Source organism: Bos mutus, chromosome 2 (genome assembly GCF_027580195.1).
Source record: "Bos mutus isolate GX-2022 chromosome 2, NWIPB_WYAK_1.1, whole genome shotgun sequence".
In the NCBI taxonomy this organism is placed as follows: domain Eukaryota; kingdom Metazoa; phylum Chordata; class Mammalia; order Artiodactyla; family Bovidae; genus Bos; species Bos mutus.
Genome location: NC_091618.1, coordinates 16,338,727 through 16,354,771, shown reverse-complemented (window position 1 = coordinate 16,354,771; position 16,045 = coordinate 16,338,727). Strand labels below are relative to the sequence as shown.

General features: G+C 44.8%; 1 protein-coding gene across 1 annotated transcript in view; it reads left to right on the top strand.

Annotated features, from left to right (window-relative positions):
* COPS7B (COP9 signalosome subunit 7B) overlaps positions 1–16,045 on the top strand; it is a 28,356-nt gene that overhangs the window by 1,675 nt on the left and 10,636 nt on the right. Inside the window, exons 2-7 of the mRNA XM_005906405.3 lie at positions 1,964–2,119; positions 3,028–3,292; positions 4,993–5,170; positions 8,965–9,040; positions 12,546–12,634; positions 14,566–14,768. Coding sequence (XP_005906467.2) covers positions 5,009–5,170; positions 8,965–9,040; positions 12,546–12,634; positions 14,566–14,768 — 530 coding nt within the window. The 5' untranslated portion in view covers positions 1,964–2,119; positions 3,028–3,292; positions 4,993–5,008. The remainder of the gene's footprint in view (positions 1–1,963; positions 2,120–3,027; positions 3,293–4,992; positions 5,171–8,964; positions 9,041–12,545; positions 12,635–14,565; positions 14,769–16,045) is intronic.

The following is a 16,045-nucleotide window of genomic DNA, read 5'->3' as shown; positions in this document are numbered from 1 at the left end:
TGTCATGAACCCCTAAATCCAGATAGAGAATGTTTGTAGCACCCCTTTGCCCCTTCCCAGTCATCCTTCCGTCCTGATAATCACTCTTCTGACTTCTATTACCATAGAACAGTTTTGCCTGTCCTTGAATTTAATTTATTTATGTATTATTTCTTTATTTTTGGCTGATCTGGTTCTGTGTTGCTGCACGCTGGCTTTCTCTAGTTTAGGCGAGTGGGGGCTACTGGCTGGTTGCAGAGCCCTGGCTTCTTATCGTGGTGGTTTCTCTTGTTGCAGAGCATGGGCTCTAGGGCTGGCAGGCTCAGTAGTTGTGGTGCACGGGCCCTATTTCTCCACGGCTTGTGGGATCTTAGTTCCCAGACCAAGGACTGAACTTATGTCTTCTGCATTGGAGGGTGGATTCTTAACCACTGGACTACCAGGGAAGTCCCTTGAATTCCTATGTAATCATACACTATGTACAGTATAAGTCTGGCTTTTCTTGTTCAGTATTTTTGTGAGATTCATCTATGCTGTATGTGGCAGTAGCTAAGTTTTTTATTTTTACTTTTTAATTGCTAAGTAGTATTCCATTGTAGGTATGTAGCACTGTTTATCTTCTCTACTGTTCATGGACATTTAGGTTTTCATTTACCAATTTTTGGCTTTTATTAACAGAGCTGCAGTGAACATTCTTAAACGGTTCTTTTTGTGGACTCGTGCACTTATTTCTAGGAGAGAAGTTTCTGGCTTGTCTGGAGGGTGTGTGATCAGCAATAGTAGATATTGCCAGTTTTCCAAAATATTTGTACCAATTTTCACCTTAAACAGCAACATAAGAGAGTTCTGGCTGACTCTTATCCTTGGCAATAGAGAGTGGTGTCAGTTTTTAAAAATCCTAGCCATTTTGACTAAAAGTGGTATCCCATTATGTTTTTGTTTACATTGTCTTTGGTGTTGAATCCTTGTCATATGCTTGTTGACTGTTTGCTATCCTCTTTTGTGAAGTGTTTGTTCAAGTCTTTTGTCCACTTTTTTAATTGGGCTGATTATCTTCTTGTTGATTTGTAGTTCTTTATATGGTCTAGATACAGAGTTCCTTGTCTGATACACGCTTTACAAATATCTTTTCCAAGTCTGTGTCCTGTCCCTTTAGTCTTGTACTGGTGTCTTTTGAGAAAGGGCAATTCTTAATTTTAATGAAGGGTCATAGTTCAGTGTTCCCTTTTCATGATTAGTACTTTTTTTAATTGTTTAACTCTTTGCCTACATAGTTGGTGGAATTTTAGCAGACAAATATGAGGGAAGAGCACTGCACAAAGGAAGAGAGAGCAAGTCTGAGCCTAGGCCCTGGTGTCAGAGGCAAGATCTGAGTCCTGTTGTGTTGGGACGGCATGGAGTTTGAGCTCTGATGAGGGGAGGGCAGTGAGACAAAGCTGGGTGGGGTGGGGGAGGCATCCTGAGCCTTCAAATATGAACATTATTCTGGAGGAAGCAGAGGCACAGCCAGAATATTTATGAACTTAAACAAGACTTATTAGTCCTCTTTCCAACACCAAATTTGTCCCTTTTCCTCCTCAGCCCTGTTCACTTACCACCACCTCCAGACAGCTCTGGCCTCCCCAGCCAGAATCCTGGGTGATATCTTCCGTCTCTATCCCTGCATTCAACTGGTTGCCAGGATAGAGTCTATGGTCTAAACATCTCCAACAAGGACCTTTCTATTTCAAGCCCAACTGCTGCCACCTTTGTTCAAGATCTCACAATCTCTTAACCGGAATCCATCAGTCACCTCAAGGGTTTCCCAGCCTCTAGTTTTCTCCATATCCAGTCCATTCCTATAGCAGCTAGTGTCCAAAATGGCAATTATTCAGACCTCTCCACAGCTTAAAAACCTTTAGTAGCTCCCCAGTGCCTCTAAGATAAAAGAAAAACTCTTTTACATGGCTTGTCCTCTTTCTGATTTGCTTGCTCATTCTTTCAGGCTCAACTCAAGCCTCATTTCCTCTAGAAGGCTGCCTTGAATCACCTCTCCCCAGGGCACAGTCAGGAGAGCCTTGGCTGTACTTCTGGGATACCTGTGGCACCATCTGTCCTGGCCAGACAGGCCTGTCTCCCCCAGAACCATGAACTCTCCCAGGTAGGAACTTTGCTGTATTTAGGTTTTTATGGGTATAGTGCCTTGCATGTGGTTTCCAAGAACACAAGATGACCTGATGCTGGCTCTGCAGCCCCCATCTCTCACCCTGGGCTCCAGTCACTCTGGGTTTCTTTTTTGCATCAGTATACGCTACATAGTGCAGACCTTTTTTCTTTTCAGCTCTTGCCCATAAGATGCCCACTTTCTCTTCCCCAGTGCATTCTCTTCTGTGCTTCCAAAGTGGTGTCATCTCTCTCTCTCATAGCACTTAACAAATTGAAGCTTTTTGAGGGCAAGAACTTTATCTTCATAGAACCTTCTAGAACATAATAGGCACTAAAGAAATTTTCAAAATGAATGTGTTGGTGCTCCACACCTTTGCCGCTGTCTGATTTCTGCACTTGAATTCACGAAATGTAAATAGGGTTTTGTTTTGTTTTCCCCTTCTCATTTTCAAGATCTTAGTCTGGTGTACACGTTAAAGGAGCCAGCTTAGGTGTTCAGTTGCGTGGCATTCCTAGCTATCTTCCAGGGGCGTTGGTAAATACCAGATGCAACACCACAAATATCATTTTGGTCACAGAATCATGGTTGGTTCAACCCATCTTTTACTTATTTTTAAACATTTCCTGAATAGAGGTGAAGAACATGGTCTTTGGCTTCAGAGAGCCTGGGTTTCAAAGCAGACTTCGACACACTGGCCTTTGGATCTGAAAAAATGGGAATAATGTTACAGGCCTGGAGTTGTTTTAAGAATTCAACCAGACGGTGTACAGCATTCGGCGCAAAGATGCTCTGTACCCCATGGGTAGCCACAGTTCTGCAGGGAGAATGGATTTAGGGCTCAAAGCTGCTGATGGCAATGGTTTGGGCCCCCAGTCCTGTCTAGGCTGCATTCCTCTCCTCAGGACCCCCACCCCAGCCGGCTCGGACCCCCTTTCTCTGGTGGAGGCCTCACTGGAGCTCCGAGGCTGCGAACGCGACAGAGGAACCGAGTGTGGGCGGAACTCGAGTGTAGCGGCGGGAGGCTTCCGGGGGAGCCGCAAGGGCAACGGGTCGGCGGAGGCAGAAAAGCGTCGGACGCCGGGCCGATCATGGACGCTTGACAACCTACAGGCAGGCGCCGGGAGGCCAAGCCAGCGACCGAGAGGACAGAGAGGCGGCCGAGGACAGGTAGGGGCCGGCGAGAGGGTGGGGCCCGGCGCGCCAGTCGCGGCTGGGCGGTCAGGCCTAGCGCCAGCCGTGGGAAAAGCCCGCGGCTACACCGCCCCGCCCCCGCCCCGGAGCGCGCCCCTCCGCTCCTCACCCTGCACCCGCGGCCCTGCGCGGTACACGCCGCCCGCCCTAAAGCCCACCCCAGCCCGCGACCCTTAGCGTCCGCACCGTGCTTGCTCTCGCTTCCCCACCCGCAAAGGCTCCGACTTTGCCCCTCTGCGGTCCATGAAAATAGCGCCCCCCGCAGGACGGGAATTCTCCCCTGAGTTCCTAGCCGCCTCCTTGGGCCCTCCCACTCCAGAGGAAAGCGGTTATCAGCACCTCCTTATTATCTCTTTGCCCCCACGGGGTTTGCTTTTTAGGCCGAGATTTTTTTTGAGGGACCGAAGTTGTGTCCATGTTTTTACCCCTTCTCCATGCCCTATCATTTAGTGTCCTCACACATCTCCACTTGGAAGGGAGGTTTTTGTTTTTTTCCTCTCCGAACACATCACCTTCCCTCGACATCTCCCTCATACCCTCTCCTCTTCTCCCTCCAGTTTCCCCTTCCCTTAGCAACCTTTATTCCTTTTATTTAGCACTTCATTGTTTTCTGTTTCCAACAAGACCTTCTTAAGTAACCCTGGTGAAACGACATACTTGTTCCTGTAATACTGTGAAAGGACTGCAGCTCTTGGTGCCTGCCTGCAAAGGAAAACTTAGTTTCTCTTGCACCAAGCTATCCTTTTTCGGTTTGTTCTCTTCTTCCCTCTTCTACTCCTTCATTTTGTTACACTGCCCAGGATATATCATTCTTAGAGAAGTGATCTTTTCTTATGTAGGATTCCTGTAGAGTAGATATACAATGTGTGTATGTTCACATACACTCAGCTTGTAGTCAGTAGATTTTACAATCGAGGAACCCTTCTGTCCTAATGTCTTCAGGATGGCTATACTGTATCTTCATTGTTTCCTCAAATCTTTTTATTGTTTTCTGGAGGTTTTCTACAAATTCTGAAGTCGTATTTTGTGAAATGTCACATACCGGTAGGAGGCCAAATAAAGGGATTTTCCACATGGACTTAAAGAGCATGTGTGCGTGTATTTTCTTAGTTTGAATATGTTGCTCTTTATCTTTCAAGATGATCCTCCTCTCCCCTTTTCTATTCAGTCAGTGATTTTGTTGATTAAATGCATCGTCTTTTTTGTCTGCCTTTTATTTTTCCTTATCTGTATCTGGTTGTAGGTGGGATTCTAATGACACAATGGAAGCTATAACTGATTGCTTTTGCTTACAACTGATGCCTCTGTGTTTTGACAAGATTCTCTGCTTCTTAACCAGAGTCTAAAAATGAGGTGAATATAAGACAGCTACTGAGATACTCCTGTGTGTTTCTTCAGGTCCTGGTTAGGTTTAAGGGCTTCGAAGGTGCTGCCTTTTGGGAAGGGTCAGATGGAATAAAGTGGCTTTTATTAAATGTTTCAAACCTCAGAATAAGGACCAAATCCCTGTAACTCCAGGTTAGACCCTACCATGTCACAAAGTGAGATCTGGACTCAGGACCTGTTTTTTCTTTTTGAATACTGCAAAACTATTCTGATGTCTGATCCAGCATGAAATAAGCATAGATTTTGCAAAGGAGGAGGAAAAATGACTGAAACGCTTTTCTTTTGGACAGATCTCAAGGCCAGAGAATGGCAGGTGAACAGAAGCCCTCAAGTAACCTCCTGGAACAGTTTATCTTACTAGCCAAAGGTACCAGTGGTTCAGCTCTCACTGCTCTCATAAGCCAAGTTTTGGAGGCTCCTGGAGTATATGTCTTCGGAGAACTGCTGGAGCTGGCCAACGTGCAGGAGGTAAGGGCAGTTTTCAGACAATATCTTCTTTGTTTTAAACCTTCCTGAGATTCTCCAGGCTTCCAGGGATTATTGGTGCTGAAGCATTGTGGACCTATGAGGTGCTATTTTTGAGCAAGCGATGGAAATTGGTAAGGCAGGGGAAGTGAGTGGGGATGAAATTCTGGGCTCCTTCTGGTCAGTATTTTCATCTGAATTTGGAGTAAATTGAGATTAGTAGTAGTGTTAGTTGCTCAGTCGTATCTGACTTTTTGTGACCCTGTGGACTGTAGCCTGCTAGGCTCCTCTGTCCATGGAATTCTCCAGGCAAGAATACTAGAGTGGGTTGCCATTCCCTTTGCCAAGGGATCTTCCTGTCTTCCTGACCCAGGGATCGAACCCAGGTCTCCTGCACTGCAGACAGATTCTTTACTGTCTGAGTCACCAGGGAAGTGGTAGTAATTTGAAAGATAGGGGAAAAATCCAGTTGAACCTGATAAATTAGAAAAGTATAGTATCAGCATGAATGATGTTACTGGTAGTTCCAGTCATTCTTAGGGACAAAAAGCCTCCGGTGTAAATATGGACATTGAAGATTGGTCAGGCACATACGTAGCAGGAGGTATTTGTTATTGAGCATGAGATGGGCATGGATAAAGAATATTTTATTTCCGTGAAAAAGGCAGTTGAGTGCTAAAGATGTGTAAAAACAATATGACATGAAAAGCTGGGAAGTAGTCCTTTTTGCTTTGTTTGCTTGTTTGTTTGGTAGTGGTTATTAAACCCTTGGGTATCACCTTTGGTTGTTGTATCTTAAAAATGTGAATAACCAGGTGGAACAGAGCTGTAAAGGATCCCATACTTTTCCACCTCTGTTTTCCACCTAGGATATTTTCATATTTATTGATTAATGCTTTTATGTTGATTGATTTAAAAGTCTGGTGACATCTTTATTACATACTTTATTGTATTACATACTTTATTACACCCGGAGCTCTTGGAGTGGGAGGCTGGCTTCCTCTACACTGTCAGAGCTCTTTCCTGGTTGCCCAGTGTCACTCCTGCTCTGCTGAAGGCTGCCATGTGCAGGTCTGGGTGGTCCTTGTTCTTGAGGATCAGGTGCATGATGCTACTTAGAGTTGCCCGGGCTTTCTTGTCGATGGTGGTCCACATAAGTAGGGTGACTGACTTTTGCTGGCCAGTTCTTCAGTTCATGACAGTAGGACACATGCCTTTGCCATTGGCTGCTGGCTTCATGCTTATAGCCCTGCTGTTAGCCCGTTGTAGCAAAAGGAGTTGGGTCTTCAGGTTACTGGACTTGGGTTGTACATGTGCTCATTCCTCTTGATTAAGAAGCTCGAGCAGTTCCGCTGGATCATCCCGTGCAGATGTATGGGTGTGGCATCAGTTCCTGTCCCTGCAACAGTTGAAAACAGAAAGACCCACTTTTTTTTTAATTGTAAATTTTTATTTAACATCAGACTGGCTTGCTGGACTGTAAGCTCTGTGAGGGTAAGGTCTGTTCTGCCCACTGTTGTTTTCTTAGAGCTTCTTATGTACCCTGACACACCATAGACTTTCAGTAAAAATTTAATTACCAGAGATAGAAAAGGAATCCTGTGAGGAAAATTTAAGAAAATTTAAGTTCTTTTTTTTTTTTTTTAAAGACTTAATTGTTTTAGATCAGTTTTAGATTTACAGCAAAATTGAGAGGGAGGTGCAGAGAGTTCTAACATATCCCTTGCTCTCATGCATGCATGGCCTGCCCCGTTACCAATGTCCCCCACCAGTGTGGAATGTCACTGATGCATGATCATCACCCAGAGACCAGAGTTTCTGTTAGGGTTCACACTTGGTGTTGTGCAGTCCATGGGTTCTGTGTGTGTGTGTGTGTGTGTGTGTGTGTGTGTGTGTGCTCAGGCGTGTCTGACTCTTTGAGACCCCATGGACTATAGCCCATCAGGCTTCTCTGGAGTGGGTTGTCATGCCCTCCTCCAGGGGATCTTCCTGACCTAGGGATTGAACCCATGTCTCTTGTGTCCCCTCCATTGGCAGGTGGATTCTTTACCATGGCACCACCTGGAAAGCCGTGGATTTAGAGAAGTGTTTGATGACATGTATCCATCATTACAGTATCAGGGAGAGCGTTTCACTGCCCACAAGATTCTCTTCCTCCCCTGTAATCCCTGACAACCACTGATGTTTTTACTTTTCTCAGAATGTCATGTAGTTGGAAACATACATATGTAGCCTTTTCAGATTGGCTTCTTTCACTTAGTAATATTGCATTTAAATTTCCACCATGTCTTTTTGTGGTTTGATAGGTCATCATCTTTCAAAAGAAGAGATGGCCAGGTTTGTGAAAAGCCTGAATGAATATAAACAAGTAGTTGTTTTTTATGGAAGTTTGGGTAAGAGGAGATGGATGAAAATTAAAGTCAGAAAGATGTTACTGATTTGGGCCAGTGGGAGAAATTTTGGAGTGTCTGTCCTAGAGAAAATAGTCTTTTATGGCTGGTTTTGAAATTGTCTATCTGAAAAGTAGGGGCTAGATTTGATGGTCTCATCCACTTCTGATTCAGGACCTCAGGAGATTCTTGATAATCTGAGAAAGTAGGCCAGGGTATTAGGATGTCAGAGTTCTCATTGGCATGCTCAGCAGAACACCTTTATCTTCCCACAGTTGATTTTCTTTCCATTTATGAGCTGGGAATAAGCTAGTTGCCTTCCAGTGGTCAGAAATTATAGATGTAGTTTTTGGAACCTTTTAAAGTTGAGTGGTATTATTATCGGTGTCCACAGAATGCCAATTGGTTCCTGTTTAGACTTTCCTGAGTTTGGTAAATTGGGAGAGTAACAGGTCATATTTGCAAGTAGGGAAAGCACACAGTTATGGTGACTGGCAGCAGAGCAGAGCAGAGCAGGACCTCTTTCCTTTTTCTTCCGCAGTTAGTATTAGCGAGGAGCTGCTGCTGCTGCTGCTGCTAAGTCGCTTCAGTCACGTCCGACTCTGTGCGACCCCATAGACGGCAGCCCACCAGGCTCCCCCGTCCCTGGGATTCTCCAGGCAAGAACACTGGAGTGGGTTGCCATTTCCTTCTCTAATACATGAAAGTGAAAAGTGAAAGTGAAGTCTCTCAGTCGTATCCGACTCTTAGCGACCCCATGGATTGCAGCCTACCAGCCTCCTCCATCCATGGGATTTTCCAGGCAAGAGTACTGGATTGGGGTGCCATTGCCTTCTCCAATTAGCGAGGAGCAGGCAATTTTAATGAACAGTTTTGTTTGGGGCTGACGGATAGCCTGGTTTCCTGTCCCAGCTGGGCTGTGCTGTCGAATCTTAGGCTTTGCTAATCTCTGGCATTCATAGTCCACTTGTAGGCCTTGAAACTTGGAGCCACCCCTGTACTTTTTTCAGTTTGGATTAAGGGTGACTTACCCTGTACCCATCAAGCTGGGGTGTTGACAAAGATGCTCCAGTCCTTGTTTCAATGGTGGGGAACGCTGAGAAAATTCCACTTGCTCCCAGTGCTTATTGCTTTGTGTGCATGTATGCGCATCTGTGTGACAAAAGTAGTTCCTTGGGCAAGCTGGGTAGAGTGTAAAGTGTGTATTCCTGAGAGAGAGAATTTAAATATGGGCCCTTAATAACCTTATTTATTTTTTCTCAAAGAATCAGAGTTGGGAGGGATCTCAGGGACCAAGCAATAACACAGTACAGAACTGAGGCCTGTGATCACCTGCCCTCTGCTCAAATGCTGCAGTGATGGGTAGACAGCTCACTCTGTGAACGGTTTTCTTTTTTCCCTCCTCAGCTTGCAGAAGGAGCCAACGCTGCTTACTTGCAGTTGCTGAATCTGTTTGCCTATGGAACATACCCCGATTACATAGGTGAGTTGGTAACATCCTCCAGACTTCTCTCCACTATGTTACTCTGCCTGGATGTGTTGTCTTCCCGAGGTTCACTGAGGTCTGGGGTATAATGGGGTGGGCACTTACCTGGCTGTTTCTCATCTCACTGTGCTCTGTAGGTGACATCCCATGATGACCTTGGTTCCCTCCTTTTATTTCCCAGTGGGTTAAAGGGGGCTGTGTTTATGCTCATCCATAAATACAGCCCTTGTTTTTTTTCAGATGAGGTTCTTGAGGACTGGTATTGGTAGAGCACTTGGAGTGTTGTGAAATGTCAGAATACCATTTGGAAAGTCTTTAAGTGTTAAATATTATCTAAATACCATCACCATATTGAAGAAGGTTTGGAAAATAGGGAAAAAAGTCACTTGTAGTTGTACCACCCATAACCACTGTTCATTTTATGGTCCTGGGCTTTTTCTCCCTTGTGCTTATGATTTCTGTAGGTGTAATTAGATTACGTGTACAATTTTATATCTGGCTTTATTCACTTATTTCATAGGCGTTTATCCCTGTTTTACGCCTTTATCAGATCAGATCAGTCGCTCAGTCGTGTCCGACTCTTTGCGACCCCATGAATCGCAGCACGCCAGGCTTCCCTGTCCATCACCAACTCCCGGAGTGCACTCAGACTCACATCCATCGAGTCAGTGATGCCATCCAGCCATTTCATCCTCTGTCGTCCCCTTCTCCTCCTGCCCCCAATCCCTCCCAGCATCAGAGTCTTTTCCAATGAGTCAACTCTTCACATGAGGTGGCCAAAGTACTGGAGTTCCAGCTTTAGCATCATTCCTTCCAAAGAAATCCCAGGGCTGATCTTCAGAATGGACTGGTTGGATCTCCTTGCAGTCCAAGGGACTCTCAAGATTCTTCTCCAACACCACAGTTCCAAAGCATCAGTTCTTCGGGGCTCAGCCTTCTTCACAGTCCAACTCTCACATCCATACATGACCACAGGAAAAACCATAGCCTTGACTAGATGGACCTTTGTTGGCAAAGTAATGTCTCTGCTTTTTAATATGCTATCTAGGTTGGTCATAACTTTCCTTCCAAGGAGTAAGTGTCTTTTAATTTCATGGCTGCAGTCATCACCTGTAGTGATTTTGAAGCCCAGAAAAATAAAGTCTGACACTGTTTCCACTGTTTCCCCATCTATTTCCCATGAAGTGGTGGGACCGGATGCCATGATCTTCGTTTTCTGAATGTTGAGCTTTAAGCCAACTTTTTCACTCTCCACTTTAACTTTCATCAAGAGGCTTTTGAGTTCCTCTTCACTTTCTGCCATAAGGATGGTGTCATCTGCATATCTGAGGTTATTGATATTTCTCCTGGCAATCTTGATTCCAGCTTGTGTTTCTTCCAGTCCAGCGTTTCTCATGATGTACTCTGCATATAAGTTAAATAAACAGGGTGACAATATACAGCCTTGACGAACTCCTTTTCCTATTTGGAACCAGTCTGTGGTTCCATGTCCAGTTCTAACTGTTGCTTCCTGATTGTTCCATGTCCAGTTCTAACTGTTGCTTCCTGACCTGCATACAGATTTCTCAAGAGGCAGGTCAGGTGGTCTGGTATTCCCATCTCTTTAAGAATTTTCCACAGTTTATTGTGATCCACACAGCAGAAATAGATGTTTTTCTGGAACTCTCTTGCTTTTTCCATGATCCAGTGGATGTTGGCAATTTGATCTCTGGTTCCTCTGCCTTTTCTAAAACCAGCTTGAACATCAGGAAGTTCACAGTTCACATATTGCTGAAGCCTGGCTTGGAGAATTTTGAGCATTACTTTACTATACGTCTTTATAGTCATTTTTAATATTCTATAATCTAATACTCCATAATCTACTTACCTAGTTCTCTTTTCTAGATCATTTGAGTCATTGTAAGTTATTGTACAGCATCGTCATTGTAACTGTCAGGAATGAGGTACATGCATGTCCATACACTAACTCATATTCCACTCAAGGCTTTTTTGTCTGGCTTTCCTAGTTTATTTTAGTGGTATGACATAGACCTGGCAGTTTATTTCAGTGGTATGACTCAAGGTCTTCACTGTGGTATCCCTGACTGCTTTTTCTCTCACTTTCTTTCTCCCTGGTCACTTTTACTTAACTCTTTGCTGCCATCACACTGGACAGTTTGCCACTTGCTAGTTTTTTCTGACCTTCACTTTGTTCCAATGAGTGAATCCTTTGTTTCTGTCCTCACTAGAGAGCAGCATTTTACAGACTCTGGAACCAGGATTCTTGGCTTTTATACTCTGTCTCCACTTCCACCAGTTGTGTGTCCTTTGGCAAATTAAGTGATCTTCTGTACCTCAGTCCCCTCATCTGTCAGAGGGGAGTAATAAAAAGGTCCACAATCCTTTATTTGCACTTCTTGGGCTGGATGTCTCATCATTTAGAATTTTAGGGATTCTAAAAAGGTTATATGATTTTAAAAAGTTGTATGATGCATATACTTTTTTATGTAACACCCTTGAGAGATGTGGGCAAAACCAGTAGTCACATGCATTCAAGTTTTGCAGCAAAACAAATGACTGTTGACAACAAATGGGATTAAAAAGCCTAACTCAGTTTAGGTCAGGAATTGCCATCACGTGAATTTCAGCAGGGTGCTCAAGGGGAAAAAAAGGCAGTTTGGATTCACCAGTTGGAATCTAGAATTATGAGTAAGGAACCGAAGACATTTGGAATCTGATTTGTGGGGTGGTTGTGAGGACTCCCTGGTTGTGTGTGTGTACGTGTGGATCTGTGTGTGCACTTGCACTAAGTACAACTTGCCGTCTGTTCCCTTGGCTGCTGCCATCGCAGTTGTTTTCATTATTGCCATTGCTCACATTGTGCCTGTCCTTCCACAGTCATCCAAAGCTCCACCTTTTTTTCTTTTTCTCTCCTATCTCCCCAGTGTGATTGCACTCACTTGTGCGCTCTCTTTTTCCCTTTCTTCTTCTCACCCTCTTGTCGTTTTCTGGTAACTTGTACCTTTCTTCTGGTAGTTCTCCTGCATTTGTAGCTGTTGAAATGTCAGATGACAACTGAGGACAAGTCCAGGGCCATTGAATTGCCCAACTGTGGGTGGTGGTTGGTGCTTCTGGAGTTGTGGAGTGCAGCAGCCCTGATAAGGCCCATCTTATTCCCCTTGAATCACTTAAGATAGTGCATTGCACATAACAGGTACTCTGGGAAGACATTGAAAATAGTATTTCATTAAGATAATTTTCATATCATTTTGTGCAGTCATGCCTGGCTTCTTAGGAGACCCAGCTTCTTAGGTGTAGAGATACAGTTTTTTTCTTCTTTGGAAGCACATGGTCTTTGAGTGAAGACAGGAGGCGCTTATTGAACATTTGCCTCATGAGTAAGTGCAGAGTCATGACAGTGATTCAGTAGTAGGTTTGATGTGGGGAGTTTGTGTGCTTATTCCGTGAAGAAATCCTAATTTTGTTTTGTGTCTTGATTTTTGTGGTGGGTGGGACTGAGCAGCCAACAAGGAGAGCCTGCCAGAACTGAGCACAGCTCAGCAGAACAAGCTGAAACACCTTACCATCGTGAGCTTGGCGTCGAGGATGAAGGTATGGCCCCAGCCCTTTCCTGTCTTCTTCCTCACCTCGAGGCAGGTGTCTCGTTGGCATCAGTGTGGAAACTCCCAGCTGCACATGGTAGAGTTGCATCATAAATGCATAAAATTTGTCTGGCAAAGGACAAAAGAGAATAAGATAGCAGTTAAAATAGTGTAGATAATTACTTATGATTCCATTTAGGAAAAGTATGCCCAGGAGTGATGTGAATCAGCAGGTCTCAGCTCTGGCATGCCGTGGTACCCCACGTGCTCAAGCATTTGCCATGCTTAAAGGAGACTGCTGTTTTAAGATGCAGATTTTTCAAACAGCAAGGCATCTGAAGGCAAGTTAACCACTTCAGCTGTTACTCAATACACAGTGAACTGTTCTGTGCTGGAGGAATAACCTGTATGTTGGACTTACTGAGAGGTTGATTTTTTAATAGGCTGCCTTCCTCTGGGGATTTTCAAGGTTGAATATACTGATTGGAATTTTTTGCCTTATATGCTAACTTCTGACCCTAACCTCCTGTAAAATACCACACCATTGTGTCTCTGAGGTCTTTGCCCCACTCAGTTTAGGTGACATGCAACCATCTGCTCATAGCCATTAACAAAGAAGATCCAGGTTCAGTCAATTTATAGTTGGGTTTTGGCTCTCTGCTCAATCCTAACCTAAATGTCTTAAGTTTTCATGAAGATGTGCCTTTGAAAAAGTTTGCTTTTTGCATTTTCCTTCTGTGATTGAGCCAGAAAGATGTATATTTGTTCTTGGATTGTTGTTTTCACTTATTAATATTATTTTATCTGGTCTAATCACAGATTTCTGATTCTCAGCTGGGCATTACAGGTGGGAGGCCTAATTTGTTAGGAAATGAGGACCTGAACTTTTTTTTTCCTTTTGTCCTGGTCATGGACTTCTCAAGTATAGCAAAGAGTAGTAGTGACTCTTTACCTCATTTTTGCAACCTCTCATTGTAAGCCCATGTACCAACTCTGGATTTCAGACCTTTAGTCATAGAACACCCCTCAGGTAGGTTTGTCATATTCTCTGCATACATCTTCCTCCTGTCTGTTTCTGCAGATTTGATTGCTCTGTTAATTTTCAAGCAAATAGTGATGTGTCAGAGGAATTGCAGAAAACTGGGTATTTAAATATCCATTTTCCTTGGAGTCATGCAGAATTTTGGTACAGCCCATTACAGGACTACTATTGGGGAGTTGACTTTGTTGGGTAAGAGACTAAGAAAGCAAATGTAAATTTCAGGATGACCCCTGAGCCGGCAGTACCCAGTGGCCACCTGTAGGTGGGTGTGTTAGCCTGTAAGTTTTTAAAATTTTTGCTCTGCTGGGCAAGCAGCCAGTTTGTCTCTCTGGTGTCTGAGATTGTTTGGAGTTTTTTGATGACCTAGCATGTTACACAAATTCTGCAAGCTTCCAGAAGGCAGCACAGTGCCAGATACTGAGTATTTCTCTCTTCTTAGCTGAAAGGTGAGCAACGTCCACTAGGCAGAGGATGGAGGAGAATGCATTCCTAGATACTGTGGGTCTGGTTTGGATCCCACCGGTCTCACAGCTCTTTTATCCATCTCTTGTTGCCATGAGTGAAAGTCACTCAGTCGTGTCCAACTCTTTGTGATCCCATGGACTATACAGTCCATGGAATTCTCTAGACCAGAATTACTGGAGTGGGTAGCCTTTCCCCTCTTTAGGGGATCTTCCCAACCCAGGATTGGAACCCAGACCTCCTGCATTGCAGGCAGATTCTTTACCAGCTGAGCCACTGGGGAAGCCCAGATCTCACCGCACTATAAATGTTAATAATTACCACTGGACCGCACTTCCCAAAGCCCTGAGGCAGACATTGGCTATCTGGGTAATAACTTGAATTTTCTTGAATGTTTACCAGTGGTTTTGTAAGTATGATGCATACCTTCTGCACAGTGTATCCCTTACTCCGTGCTGCTGAAGGACCTGGAGATGCGGAACCTCCGGGAACTGGAGGACCTCATCATTGAGGCAGTCTACACTGACATCATCCAGGGCAAGCTGGACCAGCGAAACCAGCTGCTGGAAGTGGATTTCTGCATTGGCCGTGACATCCGAAAGAAAGATATCAATAATATTGTCAAGACCTTGCATGAATGGTGAGGCTCCAAGAAGGGGGCACCCCCACCTTTGTTGTTGTTTAGTCGCTAGGTTGTGTCTGACTCTTTCGTGACCCCAAGGGCTGTAGCCTGCCAGGCTCCTCTGTCCATGGGATTTCCCAGATGAGAATCCTAGAGTGGGTTGCCATTTCCTTCTCCAGGGGATTTTCCTGACCCAGGGCTCGAACCCACATCTCCTGCACTGCAGGCGGATTCTTGACCACTGAGCCACCAGGGAAGCCAACTGCCCCCTGCCGCCCGCCTTTAGGAAGGGGATATCTAGCCTGGCCTTTGGGCTTCTGTTTGGGGAAATGTGGTCTTCAGGTATCAGCGGGGGTTGCCTGGGTGCTGGGACCTTGGGATAGCAAGCAGGGTGTGAGCTGCATTTGTGACTATATCTGTGTGACAGCAAGAATCACTTCAGGCTGCCTAATGTCATAGTTGTAAAATTGTTCTTGTCCTGTGCAACTGGGGGCTATTTAGCAGCAGGCTGTGAAATGCCCAGGGTTGGTAGGTGGAGTCTTTTAAGCCTGACACTGATCCTATTGCTTCACAGACTCACCCTCAGCCTTCAACTAAGCTGGGGAATTTGTGTCAGTAAGATTTTGTGGATAAGAGAACCATATTCAGCATCAGTAACATTGGGCTGCTACTGCTGCTAAGTTGCTTCAGTCGTGTCCGACTCTGTGTGACCCCACAGACGGCAGCCCACTAGGCTCCCCCGTCCCTGGGATTCTCCAGGCAAGAACACTGGAGTGGGTTGCCATTGCCTTCTCCAATTCATGAAAGTGAAAAGTGAAATGAAGTCGCTCAGTTGTGTCCGACTCAGCGACCCCATGGATTGCAGCCTACCAGGCTCCTCCGTCCATGGGATTTTCCAGGCAAGAGTACTGGAGTGGGGTGCCATTGTTGTAAAACCCCATGAGGGATATTGAAGACAAGGAATGGGTTATTCTAAATTGGGACATAGACCCAGGTATAGAATATTTGATAACCGTATTCTGGTATATAAAAAGGAGTGGGACATTTGCACATAAACTATTTTAATGGAATTGGATGCTTGTGAAAGCTGTTGCACATTTTATAAGAATTTGTTATAGTTATTAAAAACCGAGTTGTGAAGGAGGGCCAGGATGAGAGTATAGTTGGAGGTGAGAAGAGTACAGTTGCAGGTGGGCTCATGTCATGTTTGAGATCATGAAACAGGGCAGGTAGACTTTGGGCAAGGGGTGGGGGTGGGGGTGAAAACTGTCTTTAAACAGACTGACTCTCCGGCT